Below are 21,567 nucleotides of genomic sequence, written 5' to 3'. Positions count from 1 at the left end.
TAGGCAGAGAAACCAAGAACGTAGCAGCAATCACCAGGCTTTGGTCAATCCAATTACACCAGGCTGCAGAGCTTTAACCCTTTTAGAACCAAGCCACCCTCTAAACATGGGAACAGATGCTTACATGTTGCAACAGCTCTTAATCTGTACAGCAAAGTCCTGGCTGCTGAAACACACTAAGCGTGTTCTGTATCACTTGTTTACATCAACTTGAGTTGGTTGTTTATGAGTTCAATGTAATCACACACCCAGTGTGCGTGTACTGTATATCATTTCAAGTATATCACACTGTGATTATGAACACAATAAAGGTTGAATATCTTTTAGGAAACGGACTTTGTGCATTAACATTTGCTTTGTGATTGCAGCTCGATGTGGACACCAGCTCTGGTAAAGTCTTGGAGTGGCTGCTTATCAACTATTTTTGTTGAAATAACCCCTCCTTCCAGATTTTTGTACACATTAAGCACACACAAAAACATTGTCTAACCCCACCCACATTTTACACACGGAGCTCCAGAGGTCGACCTTCCAGTGGACAGAAGAAACCAAACCTCAGCTGAAACATTATATTGATTTGGCAGCCCTCACAGACCATGTAACTATGGGTCTATGAGCAAAAGAAACCCTCTCTATAGATACTACTGCTTGGAACACTGTTACTTCTTCATTCAAGAACATTAAAAACTTTATGTGTCTGAATACCTGTGCGAGTATAGACAAAATTTCCCATATTTGTGCTCTTTGCGTTGTATTTTTTACAAACCCTCTGTTAAATCCTCTTTTGGAGTCATCTTTGAAAAAAAAAATGGGTACAATTTGCTTTAAACACGTGACTTTAATACTTTTTAAAAAAAACAAAACAATGTGAATAAAATCTTTTCTGAGAAACTTTATTCCTTTCATCACATTTATATGCAAAATCACTAATTGGCTGATTGTGACGAAAATCACATTATTTTACAAAATCGACCTAAAATAATTTTTAAAAAAAGAGGCTAAGTGGCTTGAGTAGATAAGTAAAAAGTGGCTTACTCATGTCACACTACAAACCAGTGCAAAAATCCTCAAGGTAAAAATATGAAAATATATTTCTATTAGTTTTTATTGAAGTGAAAAAAGGTCTGATAAAATACCATCAATATTAGATCAAACAAACACAAAGAAAAAAATCTAAAGCACAATATTGTGTCTCCAAAAGCTCTGATTTGATCTGAGGATTGGTCACAGCACTAAAGTTATCAGTCAATATCACTTGTTGCATATTTGATATATCTTCAAATGTCTGTTTTTTTTCTTGATTTTAAGCTGCTGATTCAATCAAGAACAGCGAGCGGTGGTAGAAGCTGATCTTGAGAAAAGCTGGAAGCAAATAGAAACACTGAAGAAAACAGGAAGCAGTGGAGTATTTTCAGGTCACTTTCCAGTTTTGGCTTAACTTGAGCCTCAAGTCATTCAGTGACGGCCGTTCAAACAAAGGTGTTGTAGGTCTGCAGATGAAGTCATAGATCTTGTTCCTAAGTCGTTCACAGCAGAGTCATCTGACACTACAACAGAGATGAAACCTGAGCGGCTCCTTTCAGTTGTGTTTTCACAATCATGACCATCATGTCTCCCGTGCTGTCTTCATACAGTCCAGTCTGCCAGGCAAGTTAGTTGGGACTCAAATGTCAGAAAGATCCTTCCCTAAGTGGCCCTGTTTCCACTATGGAGTGAGAACTACCATGCAACTCTGACCAACTCTCAGGTACTTTTTTAGCTAACAAAATGTGCTGCGCTCAAGAAAATGCAAGGATTTCTCAACAAACACAAACATGTCCACGGGAAGTTCTCATCAAATCTTTTCCACATAGTTTCCAGGGAAGAGACCTTCTCTTCCTCTGATCCTGCCTGTCCACCAGCCGGTTGGATCTGCAGAGACAAAAAGAAAAGTTAATCATTTTAATTCTATTATCAATTCAAGCTGCCCTCCTTCCTCTCCATCTTTGCTTCTTTTGTGCGCGCACCCTCTTTGATGAGGTCAAACACATCGTTGGCCTCGAAGCTGATTTCGTCCGTGTCCTGGCCAACGTACTGATACAACGCCCGGCAGCGGGGACCCTTAGGTGTTGCCTGAGGTTTAGGTGCAGGAGGAGGTCGATGGCTGATGCTTCTTTTCCTCTGCTTCCTGTGACAAAGACGGACAAAATGATGAAGGGAGGAGAGTCCTTCAAAGCATCATAATGCTTGTAATGTGGCATCAAAGAGACAGTTTTGGAGCACACGTGATCAAAATGCTTTTTGCCTGCATACAAACATTAGCCATTGTTGCTGGTTGGCTGGGAAATAGTGTCATACTCTTTGATTATCAACACGGTAAATGCAGTTTGGACTCAGTTATGAGTTCCATTGTTGGTTCTTTTTTCATTCTCCAGAGGTCCCCTGTTTTTTTTTTTGTTTTTCTTTAGTGAGTGTTTGGATAAAAAAAAAAACACATTGTAAAGCGCTTTGTAGAACTTAGATAAGGTTAAAGACATTAAATAAGTGTGGACCATTTACAGGAAACACCCTCCACACACATTTTCTGACATGAAAACTGGAACAGTTACATGTGCAAACGACATGCTTTCAGGAAGTGACAATTCAATATTTGTGCTTACTCCATGTAGGGTTTGGACAGGTGTGGCAAGGTTAATAAAAGTAAGCAGACTCTGAACTTTGTTGAACAAGTTTGATTCTGTCTAGTGTGAACCACTGGAACTGGTTCCAGCATACCCCCCAAAAAACTAGGGGCATCGTGGCCTTCCTGGAGATGGCATCAGAGATTCTGCTCGCTATAAACAGAATGTGTTTCACTTTGACATTAACTTTGGGTCATTCATGCACAAAGCCTCACCTTGACAAGCCCTAACAGCTCATGAAACCCGTAAGCACTGATTTTAGAGAATAATGAGCACCACCTATTCTGTCACCGTGCCACTCAAATTTTTTTCAAGTTGACGTGTCTTACCCTGACATGCCTTGATCAGGCACATTAAGGAAGTCCAAGTTCCCCTGGTTGTTCTGGGTCTGGGCTGGGGCTCGAAGGGCTCTTTGGGGGTCCAGTTTGGGCAGGACTGTGCTGGGTGGCCGGCCTTGTCTGTGCGTGGTGGAATATGTGAAATCTGACTGCTGGCGAAGAGGAGCACTAGAGAACTTGGCTGCTCCATTCTGGTGTGCTGAAAGTAGAGAAATTATAGGAAAAATACGATCAAATTCTTTACTCAGATAGAATAACAGAGGTCGAAGTATCAACATTTTTATCCTGTTGTGATTCCGAGTGACTGGTGTCAGCGTCTCACAATAAAAATGGACTGTTATTACCGAGTTTGCAGCGTTTTTTATGTTGTAGCTGTTTATTTTTTCATTATCTTATGTACAGCTGGGTAGTTTAATTTGTAATACGGATAAAATGTTGCATTTACAAAAACTCCTGTTTTCGTAGATGAGTATCAGACGAAGGAGGGACTTACCCCTGCTGGCTACATGGTTTCTTCCACCACCACGAGACTCTGGAGCAGACTTCCTGTTTGGCTCTAATGAAAGAAACATAAAGTTACAACATGTGGACAGTGATAGCTTTTTAGGATTCTGGGTTTTGTTCCTAAAAAGTGTTATATCAACTGCAAAGATTAGCCTTGCTCTTGCTTGAGCAAGGCTAATCGTATATTGTATTATATTATTATTCCTTTTTACTTACTGGAGGACTTGGGTAGACCATCTCCTACTGTGATAGTGAGGGTCTTCCCACCAGGTTTGAGCTGAGCCAGGTCCCCTTGACCCCTCTGGAACACGACCACTCTGGAGCTGCCTCCACCCCAGCCCTCCTTCTTCACTCTAAATTCCAGTCTGAATGAACAGAAAGTGCGTTAGCGGTATGCACGTGTGGTGCCTCATGTCAGCAAAGGCTGTGTGTTTGTCTACCTGTCAGAGAAGGAGATTGTCAATTTTCTCTTGGTCACCTCCTCATAGCGTTTCGACAGCAAACTGAGGAACTCTGTCTTAAAGTTGGACTCCAGCAGACTGTCGTAGTCGGCCTCGTGCACGATGAAGAAATCATCTTGTTTCGTACTGAAAGGAAGAAAAAAAAGAGAAATACAGCGTCAGCGTAGATTAAAAAAAGAAAAAGGAAGCAGCACCTCTAAAAGAATCATAAGTACAAGTTTCGCTTAAAGCAGTGGTCTCAAACTGATCTGCGAAAGGGCCGGTGTGGCTGCAGGTTTGTGTTCCAACCCTGCAGCAGCACAGCTGACTTGTTTCATTCATTCAACTGAACTGGTTAAGACCTTCAGTGCTGACAGTTCAGTTGATTGAATGAAACAAGTCAGCTGTGCTGCTGCAGGGTCTCAGTTTGAGACCACTGGCTTAAAGTAAGTCGTAGAAAAACAGGAGAAGATACCCTGGAAGATAAAAATAAGTTTTACATGTGAGGGTGCAAATATTAAGCAACATAGACTTACATTTAGACGATAAAATTGTGACTTTATTAAGTACAGAACTTGAGGAAAATGCATGTAATTCCAGCATAAAATTCACCAAATTCCACCACTGCTGAAAGAAGTTCAAATATGGACAGAAAACCGTACAGCAGGTTTGTTAGTCATCACTCTGTGAAGATTACTTTGTCGTATCCATGTTCTGCTGTGTATACATCTTTATCGACAGTGAAACATAAAGTAATTGCCACTGTTTAAATCAAATGCTGAGGGACATCTTTGCACTGAATTCCTTTAAGGTCAGTTCAAGTGTAAAAAAGAGATAGCAGATTTTTTGTTAATCGTTTCACATGCTGAGCATGAAATCAAATCTCTAACTTTGAACTACTTTATATATAGATACACAGTTTGGTCCAGAGCCTCTACAACCTTCAGGTGTGGTCTTCAAGGATCATTGATTGAAATCAGTTTTATATGGGTTGTAAATCTGCTCAATTTAAATTTAATTGCGTAACACATCTCCTAGTAAACAAATCCTAGTAATAACAGGAGCATTAACAGAAGCAGTGGTCAACAGTCAGTCATGCATCCCTTATTTAAGTAAGTGGTGCTTATTTACAATGGCACAAACTGTAATAATGATCTGTCTATGGATAGGGTTGTGAATTGTTTGACTATTATCAAGTCTGATTTAGTTTCTTCTTATCAATTTTAAACCAAAATTAGGTCCAATGTTTGGGAAGCAAAATTAATTTTACTCTGAACATTCAAAAACTCAAAATGTTAGTTTTGGTATTTATAGGAAGCTCACAGAAATCATAGTTTACATTACTGCACAGCAAAGGCAGATCCGGTGTGATTAGGTCTGGAATGAGAGGTATCCTTTATTTGTAAAACAGCAGCCTGTTTATAGGGTGATTCTCAAACCTGCACAACTCTCTCCCGGGACCTGTCTATGGTTGTGCTCAGGAACTGATAAGAAGAATTGAAACTCTTTTTTTCTATAGGTGCCAGGAACTTTGTAGTTTCTTATTGATTCCTATTTGGAATTGAGTTTTGATTCCTAACCCTATCTATACGTTAGAGTTAGAGTTAATAACCTATAACAAAAGTAATGATAGCTTTGTAAAACAGACTTAGCCAGCAAAGCAATTTAAAAAAAGGCCAGATTTTCAGTAGGGTGTTCATCTGCTATATTTACTCCCACTGCATATTCTTCTTACTGGTAGTTAATGACTACATACTATCAACCACAAGTGTTCCTATTACCATTATGTTTGGTCACGTGTCTCTTGTAAACTGGAGACCTACCTCAGAGAAACAGCGCTGATGCTTCCAAACTCCAGTTTTCTTTTCATCACCTCTTTTATCTGTCCTTTCTCAGGTCCTTTCTTCACCTTCTCACGGCCAATCAAGTAGATGCCCTTAGGGGTCAAGATCAAGTCTCTCTTGATAGACTGTGAAGAAAAAGAAATGAGCACTTCTGGCAATGCAAGAAAGGGGAAGAGGACGTCAGAGTTTTAAAGGCTTCCAAATGTGAAGAATAGCTATCTTGCATATTCATAATCAACAACTGTTTTTTAGGACAAAAAGCCAAACTACAAAAATCTTCTTTAAAACTTTAGAAGTGCTTCAAAAAAGCTTTTCACCTTAAACCTGCGGTCAAACTTGTTGACAGAATCAGCAAAGTCGACGCGCTCCCTCTTGGACAGGAACTGTCGCAGCTCGGGTCTCTGCTCTAGCCCGAGGTAGTCGCCAACAAAGTTCCTGTTGATACTGTTCTTCCTCCGCTCTTTGGAGTTGTACAAGATGTCGGAGGCTGAGAATCAAGAGGAAAGACAGACATTATGAATTAGATTTCAAAAGGTGTAATCTAGTTGGAAAAATAAATGGAGAATCTTTGTTTTTGTTGCCTACCCTCTTCTCTCATCTGTTCATACTTCTTCCTGGCAATGAATCGTCTCCAGGCCTTTTGGATGATCCTGGCAAAGGTGTCGAACTTCCTCTCCCTCATCTCCTCCAACAGAAACAGCTGAAGGGAGTAAAGCATGTGGCAGAAATAAAAACTTAATTTCTCAGTGTAATGTATCAATGTAATGTAAATTAAATCATCATCTGGTCCTTATGAGGTCTTAGAATGTGATTTCAGAGAAGAAATTGTTGCCGCCCATCAGTGTAGGAAGTGTTATAAGTTCATTTCCATACTATTTGGAGTCAACCAAGATTATTCATAAGTGGAAGACATTCAAGACAATTATCAATCTCCACAGATTAGTAAATGTTAAAGTTCATGACAGTACAATTAGAAAAAGACTGAACCAGTATGGCTTGTTTGGAAGGGTTGCAGGAGAAAAGTCTGTTCTTTGTAAAAAAAGAACATGGCAGCACAGCTTAGATTTACAAAGATATATCTGAACCAAGATTTCTGGAACAATGTCCTTTGGACAGACAAAACCAAAGTGGAGATGAGTGGTCATAATGCACGGCGGCACGTTTTGGGAAAACCCAAACACACCACATCAGTATATACCAACTGTCATCACGGGTGAATGAGTGAGGATTTGTGCTTGTTTTGTAGCTGTTGTAGTTTTATTTTTAACAATTTATCATGTTTTTTAAGTGTTTCCAGCTGCTCAGTAGACAAGTTTCAGTCTATGGTGAAATAATATAAAGAGCTCAGTACCGATTCTGGGTTTTTGACGAAGATTTTGGTGCGTCCCATCTGGTACTGATCATCATCCATGTTGACGGAACGGAGGAGATGAAGGACCCCCTGCTGCTCTGGTCCCCTCCAGCGCGGCCATGTTTCAGCTGTTAGAATGGCATACCTGGATTCAAATCAGATACACAGCAAATGTTACCCTCAGAGTGAGTTTTTTAGCGATGGTATTCATTCAGGACAAATACACATAGAGAGGTCAATAATGTGCATGATCAAACTGACCTCATGATAAACTTATTGAAGACCCTGCGGTACGCAAATCCAGCCCTTCGCACACGTATGTTTTCTCGCAACCCAAGGTACTCAACTTGATGCTTAGCCCTGCAAAAAGATGGGACCCTTACATTAATCAAAGAGTGGTTTCCTGCTAAATGTTTTATTGTATGCGTTTGCATGACAGTGAGCATGCTGACCTGCTCTCCTCCCAGTCTTTTGGCCTTTTTGTCTCGTTGGGTTTGATACAGCGGATATAGTGGGGAGTGCACTTCATAAGCGTGTTCACCAGCTCATTGGCTTGTCTCTGTGAGAAACATCCATGTCCTGTTACAATTCAAAACATCCCTTTTCCTCTGTTTAATATAGTCGGATCAAATTTAGGGAAAAGCTCCCACCTTGATCTTTGAGCTGGCTGTGGTTGGCCTGCTTTTCTTGTCTGTGTTGAGGTTTTCAGGGAACAGGCTACAGATGAAACCACTGAGAAAACACATAGATTTTTTTTCAATGTGTTTTTTTTCACTAAAATAATATCAAATAAAGCCATTTGATCAGTGAAGGACTCACAATTCACTGCTTTGCATGAGCTCAATGAGGTCAGGAAAGAGCACATCCCTATTTCTCTCGCAGAAGCCGTTGATATCATATGAAACCTGAGAAAACATTGAAATCACAACTGTTGTGCAAACTAAACAAACAGCACAAATGTTATCATTCCTCTTGGTGTGACCGAGAACTCAAACACATTTGCAAAGCTGATTTCCATTAGCCAAAGCTCACATTTCTACAACGGGTGGGTTACTTTCGACCGACTTCAGGCTCTTACCTTCCCAGCATAGTGATGTACGACAAAGCCAGAGTTCCAGCTGTTGAAATGCTCATGTGTGCCCACAGCAGCTTGCAGTTTCTGCAGCAGAGTGCCATCTGCACCCTCTCCTTTGGCATGCATGGTGGCACACACATCATCCAGTACACTCATAATGCCAGGAGGATTCTGAAAGAAGAAGACAGCTCTGTGAACATTTTAATGGAAAATATCACCACTGATGCTTTAAATTCAAAAGTGTTTGTAAAGAAGGAAATATATCTTGTACAAATACAGTACAACAAGGCATTATTTGAAATTAGGTTTGATACAATAATGAATGCGAATGAAACTGCCTGCCTATGAAAAGACAAAGAACTCTTCGTCTTGAGGTTCAAACTCTGCATTTACCTACAAAACAATACAGTTGTGAGCTTACCACTTTATTTTCAATGAGGTCACAAACTATCTTGTTGTTGAAGTACTCGATGGCTGTCCACTTAATGCCTTCCTGAACATACTCTTCCTGAGAGAACATTTGAGAAGAACAGAAGTTTGTTCATTTTTCCCATTTACTCAGCAAAATAAATCAAATCAAATCAACAAATGCTCTGCAGTTACCTGCTCAGCCTTCAAAGTGAGTTCAATAAAGATCTGCTGCAGTTTCTCATTGACAAAGTTTATACAAAACTGCTCAAATCCATTTTTCTGAGGAAGAAAATACATTTCATTGAATGTCAGATGATTGCCATGTACACTTTGTTGTCCTGTACCATCTGTGAGATTTTAAATTTGATATTTTTTTGTCTTCCCATAAATGTATCTGTAAGTTGTAAGAGCACTAACCTGGAAAATCTCAAAGCCATAAATGTCAAGGACCCCAATGCTGAATTCCTCATGAGGTTTTTGGATGGCTTTATTTATGGCCTAGAGATGACAGACAGAGATTGAAGGGTAAAATAAATACAATTTAGATTTCTGCTGAACAAAAGTGAATGAATCACTTGATTTAAACTGTTTTGGTTTCAACTGCGTTGTTAAACATGACTACCTCCACCAGGTAGTCAAACAGGCGGGCATAAAGAGCTTTGGCCAGGGCATCCCGAGTATAGGTCGCCTGCTCCTGATTCAGAGTCACGTTAATGGACTCGGACTTCCCTCCCCACTTTGAATCCATCTTTCGGCTGGTCAACTTGTCCTGCAGGCGGTTTGGGTCGATTCCCAGCAGATAGGCAGGGAAGGCGAGCACTGTTGCAGACCAATGCAAATTTTGGTTATAAATGAACGCTTTTTCAATAGCTTTATCAGAAATATATTGTCATAAAGATTCTGATGTGTTTAGCTTCAAGATTTAGTGTCTGAAAATATATGATTCCATGAGGTATGTGGATGAATTCAAAGACTTTCTGAAACAGTGGCTGCATTATATGAGGGTTAAGGTGTGTCTGTGTGTGTGTGTGTTTAACTCACAGTCTGTGCTTTCCACCTGCCCATAGTTTCCTGCCTCTATGAAGCTAATGTTTCCCAGGTGGAGGATGCCTGCGATGATCTGCAGCACCTGAGTCTGGATGTCACCTGGGATCCCGATCACTTGCATGGCTTCCTGGAAACCACATGAAAGCACAAAGAGCACAAAAAGCTCTGTCAACTAAAATGGGGAGATTAAGTGGAAATATTTTGCCATCAGATTGGACAATTTAAAACTATCTGTCAATGCATTTTTACATTCTGAGGAGTTGTAAGGATTAAAACTACCATAACCTTTACGACTGTTCCTAACTAAAGGGTAACTGTACTGTAGCCACTAACCACAGGGGAAAAAAGGAAAGCTGTCCATTGGCTGTTTCAACTTGAGCATCATAACTGTACAAAGTTACTGTACACTGGTTAATTGTATTTGTTTAGTTTGGGCGAAATAGTCTTTAAAGTGTAAACTTAACCCTTATTTATGTGTTTGCCTGCTTGTTCAGAGAGCAGTTAACTCATCAGTTTAGATTTGGGAGTAGGACACTTCAGCTTCTCCTCTGATCACCAGGGATACCTTCTTATGCCTGCCTCACCAATTCAAAATAGTTTTTTTTATTGTTCTTTTTATCTTACCTTGCATTTCCTTTACCATTCACCCTTTCTCCCTCTCTCTAATCCACACAGCTTCCCTTCCCTCACTCATCCACCTCCTCCCTACCCTACTCATCTCTCTCAAAAGTGCCACTTCTTTTGAGAGAGCCACTTCAGAATAACTTTGTGTTTAGTACAAAGCAAACCTGTGACAATGTATTGTTCAAGCGTAGGAATACTGCACATAAGTGGCTCCCATCCTTTTGAAATTAAGCATTTTGTGCAATACCTTATCTTTGAGAGTTAACAGTTCAATCAAAGACCAATATGCCCCTCAAAATTTGTCAGATTCTTGTCTTTGAATATTGTTAATAGCCTAAAGAGGTCAGAAGTTGACAAGACAATTGATGGTTATCAGCATGCTTTGTAAGTATTGCCTATAGGCCCCACTTGCAGGCCGTCTCAGCCATGTGCTCATTTGTCATAGAGGTCAAATGTGAATAAATGACAGCATATAACTATATTTTTCCACAGTAAGTACCATTGTCTCTCGGAAGTCTTTGCTGTCGTTGGTTCCATCCACCTTATAGGTCCCAGACTGGTTGAGGTAGCAGTAGTAGTCAGGAGTCATGATGCCCAGGCCCTCTTTCTGCTGATTGTTGGCACCCTCTATCAGCTGGAAGACAACAGTGCAAGAGAAGTCATACAACTTTGACGTTGTCTGTATGGCAACTTTCTGTTCAAGGAGCACTTAGTGTGTACTGAAGCACCTAACAGTGATTTATGACTGTGCTCATCGGACTCTCACCTGATAGTAAATGTGGAAGTTCCTCTCGCTCTCATTCTGGCTCACCACCCTCGACTTCTCCAGCAGGAAGTTTGAAATTTTACCACCATCTGGCTCTCCTCCTCTGCTGAACTGGATCTCAAAGTATTTTCCCTGGTAGATGCAAAGTCAAAATTGACCCTTAGGCAGGTGTGAGCAGGTAAATCTGTCAAATGAGGTTAACACAACAGGTGTAGCATATAAAAGAAAGCAGAAGTAATTCCCCATTTTGTGCACTCACGCAATGCTCAAGCAGAGAAGCGTTTGATCAAATAAGCAACGTCTACATCATTGATAGCAGCAAAAAAACACTTTGCATGCAAACTCAAACTGCAGCAGTCCATAAACAAGACCCCTGATGCTACTGCAAGGGTTACAGGAAATGTTACAAATGCTTTGAGCTAAAGCTGCTAAAGCTGCATATGTGCATGCTGATGTGGTTTATAGGTGTGAAATTAGTCTATAAAGACCCCACTGATGAGAAACTGGAAGCAAAGGTTTCTTCAAACTTTGCATGCATCAAACCACTGTAACCAGAGCTATTTTTCTGTGGTGCATTGTAACAGTGCAACTAATAACCAAATGATTTCTAAGTAACTATTTATTAATTTGCTTTTTCTGTTTTTGGTGAACAAATTCACATTGTGTTTCCATTCACGGACACGGACGCCCAATAAGTCTAAGGTGTACTATTGGTTGTCCATTAAAAGAAAAGAAAGGGTTTGTGGTGTTCAACATCGCAGTTTTAACAAATTAGCACACCAGCATATATAAAGCACAGCTGAGACTTTGTAGATGTTAGTTCACCTAGTCATAGACATTTTGAAATTTTGGTGGTTTATGAATGTGTCAAATTTCTTCTTCATGTGGAGTGATGCAGGAGGAAAAGACAAAAAAAAATAGGAATTGGGATTTATCCTCTTTGAAAAATGTGGCACGAAAGTCATGCTGCACTGTTAAAAATAAAGAAGAATATACTAAATATGCAAGCCAAGACAGGCCATACTTGAACTTTTCAAGTTTATCTCATTATCTGGAGATAGCAATGATCGTTTGGTTGCGATGATGGATACATTTATGTCCTTATATGGAGATGACAATGCTTGTTTTCCCAAGATAACAAATTGTAATGTTTGGTTAGTTTGGCCCAGTAAAGTTTGTTTACTTATCACTACTAAAAAGTGGGATCACCAGAAGCTTTGCTACTGGCTGAAGCGTAATAGAATAAGTGAAACCCACAGATGCCACTTATCTGTGCTCAAAAGCACACATTTATCAGATTCAGCGCAGCAAACGTTAAAAGTAGATGCAAACATAGAAACCACTCATTTCTGAGCCCACCATATTCACCATGTGATCCCAAGAAGCAAAAGAAACATGATAATAAGACGTTACCACAATATATGTTCTGACCCTGAGACAACAAAAGGCCTCAACAAAATAAGATAATAAACAAGATAAACATACAAACTATCAATAAATTAACATGACATAATAATCAGCTGGTGATAACAGCATCTAATCAAATAATTGCAGCCAAGGCCACTCTCTGCTCATGTTTTATCATACGGCGTCTGCAGTACGTACTTAAGTAAAGACTTAACTTACAAAACGACTAGAGTTGTTGTTGCGGACAGTCTTGGCATTACCAAATGCTTCCAGCAGAGGATTCGACTGTAGGATGATGTCTTTTACATGCTGCGACAGACAGTGACAAATCATGAGACACAAAAACACCTACACACCACACTACGGGAAAATAAAAGGTAATTAAAGGTCATTTTGAACAGTCAGATAAGCTGCAGTGTTGTCTGCAGCTATCTCTACCTGCACTTTTGAGCCGCCTCCGGATACTTTAGAAATGTAACCCATGATGTATTTGGCAGCCACTGTCTTCCCAGCACCACTCTCACCACTGACACGACACAATAGTAATGTGAAAAACAGGAAAGCAACAATAAACACAATTTACACATCATGCAAGGCAAACATATGATTACAGAAAATGATGATAACAGAAATAGACAGTCGGGATCACCTAATGATAACACACTGATTCTCTGCCTCAATCATCATGTTTCTGTACATGTTATCAGTCAAGGCGTAGATGTGTGGCGGATTCTCATACTGGGCCTACAGAGCGAAACATATCAGTTAAAAATAATGAGTAGGACAGTGGCAGGAAGAGCCACTGCAACAGGAACACCACAACTTTACAGAAGTTTGTGAGAACAATTGAACTCACAGCCCCTTGGTATAGTTCAATCTCTCTGTCGGTGAAATAGGGCATCTGTTTGAACGGGTTCACTGATATCAATACAGGGCCGATATAAGTCTGAGGAGGGTAGTTAAGGAAGGTTTGCAAATAATGGGTAATAATGAGGTTGGACGGGTGGGAGAAGTTTTTGTTTTCAAGTAATTCTCTCACTCAGTCACTGTTTTGGGTGCTGTTTTACACATCAGAAAATATTCAGGTATTAAAAACAACATGGTTCAGGAGGCAAAACATAGCTTGCATTAAAACAGACAAACAAATGTAACAGATAAAAATGTATTTTTTCCTTGATTCCCGTTTGGCTCAACACCTAAAACTTGCAGGACACATAAAATAGACTTCCTATTGAAATATGTATTGAAAGTTATCAGCGTACACAAGCTGAAATAAACGTATCCACCTCTCCTCTCACCTGTGCAAACCATTTAGGAGGTGCAAACTGCTATATTTCTGGATTCTGTGAAAGGCTTGCTCTGTTGAGTTGTGCCTGTGACTGGTGAGTGTGTTGTTTTCTTCGAGTTTTGGTTATATCTGCTGTCACTGTGCTGCAGGAACTGTCAGGATTGCTCATTGTAGGTTTTCTCCCCATCCATCCATTTTTACTTTTTAATTTTCAGAGTTGTGTTTTTGCTTTTATCACAAATTGCATGTTTCTTTCTGTGGGTCTGTGGACACCTTCAACCATTTCTTGCCTTGATTTCTTGTCAGAATTGGTTTTGATCTATTGTCTCAGATTTTAACATAGTGAATTATTTTAAAAACTTTGTGATTAAAGACACTGGTTTTAACTTTATTTAATTTGTTGGTATTTTTGTACTCTGAATGAATACTGTTATCTTGTGCTTCCATTTGACATGTAATTTCAATTTACACTGCTTAGACTTTTTTTACACTTCTCCTCACTTGTCGGCTGACACATACTTTGTTAATTTACCAGTTCATTTTGCTAATTTTGCCCAGATGACAGGGCAAACCTATCATGAATGCATTTGTTATTCTAATTTTTCAACAACCCTCTGATCCATATCAGGACCCAACAGTATCACACTGACAATTCTCCTCATAGTGATACAGACTTGAAGTTTTGTCATTTTGTTTTGTAGCCAGATTTGATATCACTTTATGAGTGAGCTATCACCAGGGTTATTTCCTGAGCATTCGCAGAGAAAAGTTGAAGGTATTTCTGGCACAAGATAAACATAAATCTTCTAACTGAAACAACAAGGTGACAATCGGCCATCTGGAGCATTGGTGAACATCTGTTTTCTCGTATTTTTGGCATGTAACAAAGTGAAGTATTCATGAGGCAAAGGTGATCATGTTTATTACCCGTACACTGACAAAACTAAGGTGTTGATATTCAGCATAATGTTGAACATTATGGACTAAAAACGAAACACAGGAAAAGTCTAGATAATCATTTGCTGATTAAAGGCACATCCTAAATCCACCAGTCTTATCTATGGCTGAGTCAGAACGTCTATAGTCACTACTGATCTGTGGACATCTTTAAGAATGCTGAACATCCTCTTATTTTTTATTCTTTTAAGCTGTAGTTGTTCTTGCTTTCGACAAATGTTAAAACACACAGAAGGATGATGCTAGGCCGATGATGGTGGAAATACTGAAGCCTTCATTGTGGTATGACCTCAGAACTTCCTGAAAACGTATTTTACAGCAGTGACCATATTGGGGATTGAACACTCATTACATTTCCTGATTTCTCTGAAAAAGGTTCAGAAAGTAACACTAATGACAGTGCTCTTTAAGTTGTCAACTAATGTTGATTTAATGATAATTTACCATTTAAAGGCGGGGTAGGGGATCTTTTTCTGGAACATTTTTTTTACATATTGCTTGAAATACTCTTCACACCCCCATTGCAACCAATTAATTAAAAGTTTTGACACAAATATGAAAAGTTTTAGTGGCCTCTAGAACGTACAATCTAGGAAAAACACTATCCAATCATTGTGAACGGACCGTTCACAATGATTGGATACTGATGCCGTCTATCAAACTGCAATCTGCTCCTCCCTCCCCCTCCTCCCCCCCGTGCGCGTACCCTGCTCCGTGAACGAATTACACGTCCAGAAGCTTGGCAGGAAGCTAAACTAGAGCCAGCTTGGCTAACACCTAGCATTATTAAACGTATAGTTAGCATAAACTAAATACTAAATACTAAATACGGCAACGATCGATGCTTGCTGTCAGAACAGCGCTCGTGCACCTTCGTGCTCGTGCGCGTTCATGTACTCTAGAGGCGTGCCTTCGGGGGGAAAGTGAAGAAAAGGGTTGGGACTTTTTACCTGTGTATTTTCAAAATGCAGCTTCGCTGGACTCAAAATCCAGGATCTCCTACCCTACCTTTAAATGAACTCGTAATAAAGATTTGAATGAAAAATACATACCATTTAAACATGAATTTTGGCCACAGTGTACTTTTACTTGCTCCCATGCAAATTTAAGGTCATGTTTTTTTTATGCACTCTAAGCGTGATTTGAATGTGTGTTTCTAAGAAGACGGAAGTGAGCTGTTGTGTCAAGCAGTCAAATCAAAGGAGGAAGAGTGAATTCCTTGTTTTGATGCCCATATATGCTTGATTTCTTTGTATTTGTATTTTGGTCTGCATATCTGTGAGTTTGGGGGTGGGGATGAACGAGAACACAAGAGTTTGTGTGATGAAAACTATAGAGGGGAATGTTTCTGACTGAGAGCGGGAGCATCAGTTCCCCATATTACCCTTTTTATTTATATGTTGTGGTATTATAGCTAAACCTCCTTTGCCACAAATAATTATTTATTTTGTTTTCTGTTCTTTTTTTCCTGGTGCATCTGCAGCTTTAGATGTTGGTACTCTCCTCAAGGCCCATTTAGAATAGTTAAGATTGTGTCACTCATTTCTGAGCTGGCTACAATTTAAAGCAACAGTAATCTAACAGACAGCTCGAAGGATACAAAGATGTAGTCGTCCATGTATCTCTTCTTCAGGTTTTCCACAATGGCTTCCTCACTGATCTTGGACAGCAGGACCATGTCGTCCACTCCGCTCTGTTTCACATTTTGACTCTGCCAGTGGTACTTCGCCTAAAGCACACAACAGAGAAAGACACACACAAACAAAAAAAAACTCCACATTGCAAAAGGTTTAACTGAAAGTCACATGTATTGCAATCCTGTCTAAACGCATTGAGGAGACCATTTATAGAGTGAACAAAAGCTTGATTTCATCATCTCAGAGAAGACTATAATCTGTTATGTCAAAGGATAATGTTCTCTGTGGTTTTTCTTGAAAAGTTTACAAACTCAGAAAAGCTAAACCTGATGAAACCTAATATTTCCGTAGGTGGAAGCAGTCTAATCTCACAACAAAATGTCAAACAGGTACGTTTGTCCACATGTCCAAACCATAGTAGTATCACAATAAAGGTGCAGAAATTGAGATGGTAATGTTTTCCATTGCCTGTTGTTTTGTATTGAACAGCACTCACACCACATGATACCACTGTGTAACTTTGTAAAGCTTAAAGTTGAGTCAAATAATTTATTTTTGTTTATTTATTTATTATCAACCACGCCTGACAGGAAAGTTGAACATTGAAAAGAAGTTGTGTTGGGTAGGATGGGGCTTCAATCTCGTTGTTTTTTTGTGACAGTTTGCAGTGTAACATCATCCAACTTCCTCATGAACCTGTCATAGTTGTGCTATTTCCCTTTTGTGACAGTTTTACTTTATATTTATTTTATTTATCTATTGTCTAAAAGCATAGAAAAGATTGGAATCTGAAAATGCAGAGGTAGGCATGTTATGATTTTGCAGGTCAGAAAGTGAGAACCTTTTTTGTGAAACTGCAGGGTTTTATTTTATGCTGTTGAGCGAGACAGCCGTCAGACATCCTGTAGTTAGACTTCATTACCAGAAGGCATGTTTTAGAAACAGATATCAAAGATGTATGTTATATAAGAAACAGAAGATTTAAAGACAGAACATAGAAAAGTAATTAAATAAACGACAAAGACAAAACAAAAACAAAAAATGTAAGTGCTCAGCACTGACAGATAAATGTGGGAAACTAATGAATTAGATGAGCAAGAAAGACAGTTTTAGCATCGGTAAAGACATTTTTGAGAACATAACTCAGTGTGGTTGTCATTAAAGGAAACTGAGGTTAGTTGCCAAGCAACTGGTCGCTGATGTGATAAGCTCATTTTCTAACTTGGAAAATTTGGAGAAGTATTCTTTAGAGTACTTCAGCACAGGTAATCTCAGATGTCACAGAATAACTACAACAAAAGCTTTCATTTTGAAATGAGAGTTTGCTTCCAAGAAGGTTTTCTTCTAATGCAGCCGAACTTCCGTTGACACCTTTTTAGAGAATCCTGAGGTGAAATCAATTTTTTCCTAAAAGACATTGGTCTGTTTGATGTGTGAAGTCTTACAAGGTTTGTCTTTGGCAAAGTGGTTGGGCTGTGGTTTGTTTCTACAACAGATGTTCACAGCCACACAGGTAGAGCCTCACCGGTGCATCTCATATTCTACACTCAACAGCAACAATCTTCCTTCAAATCAATCAGTCCAAACAATCACCTCCAGCTCTAAGATTTAACATCATGTTCTTTCTTTTCTAATTTACTCTAACTTTTTAGACTCTAAAATATCAAAGGAAGGTTTTTACACGCCTTTGCTAAAAACTATAGTTCCTATTCTTTGAAAAGATGCTAAATGAGTCGCACAAAACTTTAGGGAAATGTGATCAGAGAAGGGCAGCCTGGTGGTTAGCACTGCTGCCTCACAGCAAGAGAGTTCCTGGTTCAAATCACAGCCTTTCTGTGTGGAGTCTCCCCATGCATGCTGGGGTTCTCTCCAGGTGCTCCGGCTTCATCCCGACATCCAAAAATGTGAGAATGGGGGTTCATCGGTGATTCTAAATTGACCACTAGGAGTGAATGTGAGTTTGCATGTTTGTTTGTCCCGTGAGTGTACCCTGCCTCGGATCCAGCCCCCCACGAGCCTGAATGAGATTACGTGGGTATAGAAAATGGATGGATGCGATCGAAGAGATGCAAGACACTTAGAATATGTCAGTTAAAGAGACAACTTCTTGGATTCACTGTCATGTACAGTGTCGTCAAAAACAGTTGCTTAAGTCTAAGACTAAGTTTCACAACACATAGGATATGTGATATACAGTGTCATTCAGTTTTGTTTCCCCCCAAATACCTTTGAGGGGAAATTCAGGCAGAAATCCTAAGTGTTAATATAAATGAAACCCATCAAACTAAAGGCTAGTTCTATTTATTGTGTTCATTGCAAAGGGGGTGTATTTAAAGTGCGCAATTTTACTGACTTTTCTAACAACAGATGCAGCATGAAAAGAACCAAAACAATCTATCTTTGAAGGTGATAGTTTAATAGGTTTGCATGTGTTGGTTTAAACGCCAAATGATTTCTTAGAACAGCTGAGCCCTGTTGTTTCTTGCAATAGAGCGCACGTCAAAGGCTATTTTTAACTTTGAAAACAGATGTGGCCAGTAATGATTATTTACAGCAGCAGGACTGAGTGTTTGTGTGTAAATTCGAACAAGCATCTTCCATCCAAATTCAGTGTGATGTAGCATGAAAACACACTATGATGAAGTGAGGAACAGGATTAATTTGAAACTTTGGTCTTTGTAAAAATTGTAGCTGTTGTAAGGCTGTCTTTAAATAGCTTTCACAGTTTGAACTGTGATGCTTTTTGACTTTTTCACTGTGAGAATCTGGGTGTGCTGAGACAGGAAGCAGCACTTATATATCTGACCACTGTATCCTCTTTATTGCCCTCACAGCTGTTAGATGCTAAATGCTTGCTGATAGCCAAATAGCACCTAAACCCGCAACTGTGTCTGAATCGTTGCTTTTACCTTAGCCTCAGCCTAAATTCTCCTTTTGCATCTTATTTCTTTATATTTATGAAACTTGCTTCACAGCATCTATGAATGCACAACTGGACCTGATTGTCGGACCCACTGCTGTTCAAACTCACCAGTTTAAGTACACTACAGGTGTAAACTGTGAGATTTAAGTTCACATTGACAGTTTGTGAATGAAACTTGGCTTCAATCAGCTGTCTTGCTCTAAGGACTTGAAAATGAGCTAGAAGCCACAGCTCATTGCATGCAATTTCTACCTCTTTGCATACTGTGACGGTGTGACATTAAAAACAGAATTCCCCTAAAGGTCTTGTCCGTAGGATGTGCAAAGCATCTAAAAACTCATTTCATTGAACAAGAATCAGATTAAAAAAAACAAAAAAAATAAGTGAGACCAAGGTTCATTGAGAAAAACTTTCATCTCAGTGATCAGAATTAAAAATGTAAATATCTGACAAGATGACAGCCAATGCCTGTCGCCTGTTTCATTGAGGTTTTGGCAGTAAAAGACCAAATAAGACCAAAAGTGTTTTTTTGTGGGGGGGGGGGGGCATTCTCAGTGTGAGGAGGAAGTGTTGTGACAGAAACTGTAGGCCTCTCCTGCAGTCCACTTCCTCCTCTCACACCTCATTGCCTCTTGTGAAACCCTCCGAACTTAGTACATGCTACCGGCTCTCTTCCTGCAGCCGCCTGTAGCTCTCTTTTTTTATCCTCCCTAAGTTCACCAAACAATATGAGATAACACCGCAGCTCAATTTGTTCACTCTGAATTCACGATGACGCGTTTTTTATTGTTATTTTAGCACGAGCACAGCACTTGCTGGTATCTTCTCTTTGATAGGCTTTAAATCAGCGTTTTCTGACTTCCATCAGTCTAAAGTTATATTGTATCTCAAACACAAACCTCAAATCAAAGCACACAGCAAAGCAGTCCATGTATTACTACTCTAGGCTTGTCCTAATAAAAAATCTTTTCATTAAAAGAGGAAACTCACTCTGCTGCTACAAAGAAGGTAACTTTCCTTACACAGACTGACTTTCAAGTCACATCTGTTGTCATGCTGAAAGTGACTTCTGAGTTATTTCCGACATCAAATTACGTTCGTCACCAGTTTTGGTCACTTTTCAAAACATCAAACCGTCTAAAAGCACATGCTATTTGCCAAGAAATTATCAAGTCTTTTTGTAGAGAAAATTAAAATTGGGTACAGTACCATTGTTCTGGTCAGCCTCTCCTCCCCGGGTGTCCACCGTCCAGAGAGTGTGTGTTTGTGTGTGTGCTGTTAAAATCCAAAGTTTTATCCCCTTAGACTGCAGCCATGACACAGGGGGACAAAACCAACAGCAGCCAGCAAGCTACAAGAGATCCAGCGCAACATTTAAAGTTTACTTCCTCATACTCCCACTGACACAGTGCGTGAAACAAGAACTGCTTGAAGAGAACACACACACAGTGATGCACATACCCACCACACAAAAACGAGAAGCTACTTCTGTATTTCTGTCATGCTCAGAGTCATCAGGCAGAGCACAGGATTAAGTAATGAAAAAAAAACAGTATTTGTTAACAGCCGATATCTAAGTTTTAAACCACAATTAGTCAGTCCAATTCTTGTTGCTCGCAGCAGACGAATGTTGATGACAACAACGGCAGCAAGGGGATAATTATCTTCAGCATCTTGCCAAATGATGGGTGTTTCAGTTGTAAGGTGCCGGCTCCACCCAGGCTGTGGTTGCTTCACTCATGTTTGTGTTGTCAGAGAAACTGCTGCTTCCAACGCCCATAAAACCAATGCATTTTAGAAGGGTGTAGAGGAGTGTGTGTATGGAGGTGTCAAGCAGTGGTTTCTTTTGCTTTGCTTTATGCCAATTTGTGGTTGAACGTTTCAAACTCCTTCGCAGGGGGCATAAAATCAACATGAATTTGTACTCATACGAGGGTCTTTTTGTATTTCATACAATATTGAGTAAATTAATGTAACAATTGTCAATTTGTTACACTAACTTAGACTTCTGGCTTCATAAAACATATTTGGTCTGCACATTTTAAAAAAAAAATCTGAAAATACCTGTTTTTTGGAGCTTTGTATCTCTTTGCTTCTCATTTTCTGTCTCTCCATTAGTATTTTCAGTCTGATTTTTTTTAGGTCGTCATTTGACTGACTCTCCAGCAGGAAATGTTAATAAGGTCATGCAGAGTTTCTGGCCCAGGTGGCTCTGGGCTGGTACTCTACCTACTCCTCAATCCAATCATGATGATGACATGCTGTAAACAGTCAGATTCATAGCACCAGGGATTA

General features: G+C 39.6%; 1 protein-coding gene across 2 annotated transcripts; it reads right to left on the bottom strand.

Moving 5' to 3' along the window:
* Window positions 1–877: 877 nt before the first annotated feature.
* On the bottom strand, window positions 878–20,895 carry myo1f (myosin IF). Of its 2 annotated transcripts, XM_075485735.1 has the most exons (29): window positions 20,738–20,895; window positions 20,482–20,623; window positions 16,313–16,441; window positions 13,324–13,413; window positions 13,117–13,211; window positions 12,906–12,993; window positions 12,687–12,776; window positions 11,061–11,192; window positions 10,794–10,928; window positions 9,665–9,797; window positions 9,246–9,442; window positions 9,041–9,121; window positions 8,816–8,902; window positions 8,634–8,720; window positions 8,216–8,383; window positions 7,957–8,042; window positions 7,788–7,869; window positions 7,590–7,696; window positions 7,399–7,497; window positions 7,138–7,282; window positions 6,372–6,486; window positions 6,104–6,273; window positions 5,766–5,911; window positions 3,943–4,089; window positions 3,719–3,867; window positions 3,492–3,554; window positions 2,990–3,197; window positions 2,007–2,167; window positions 878–1,911 (listed from the first exon to the last, which is right to left on the bottom strand). In XM_075485735.1, the coding sequence occupies exons 2-29, from the start codon at window positions 20,482–20,484 to the stop codon at window positions 1,835–1,837; spliced, it is 3,270 nt and encodes a 1,089-aa protein (XP_075341850.1). In that variant the 5' UTR covers window positions 20,485–20,623; window positions 20,738–20,895; the 3' UTR covers window positions 878–1,834. The 2 variants fall into 2 exon arrangements, with proteins under 2 accessions (XP_075341850.1, XP_075341848.1); XM_075485733.1 differs by having other exon boundaries at window positions 20,482–20,895.
* Between the last annotated feature and the right edge of the window lie 672 nt (window positions 20,896–21,567).

This window comes from Odontesthes bonariensis, chromosome 15, assembly GCF_027942865.1.
Source record: "Odontesthes bonariensis isolate fOdoBon6 chromosome 15, fOdoBon6.hap1, whole genome shotgun sequence".
In the NCBI taxonomy this organism is placed as follows: Eukaryota; Metazoa; Chordata; class Actinopteri; order Atheriniformes; family Atherinopsidae; genus Odontesthes; species Odontesthes bonariensis.
This window is presented reverse-complemented; position numbering and strand designations above follow the sequence as displayed.

Coding starts and splice junctions, on each gene's coding strand:
- myo1f (XM_075485733.1), bottom strand. Junction 12,777..12,905: donor GAGGCGGCTCAAAAGTGCAG/GTAGAGATAGCT, acceptor TGTCTGTCGCAG/CATGTAAAAGACATCATCCT. Junction 8,903..9,040: donor ATGGCTTTGAGATTTTCCAG/GTTAGTGCTCTT, acceptor TTTCTTCCTCAG/AAAAATGGATTTGAGCAGTT.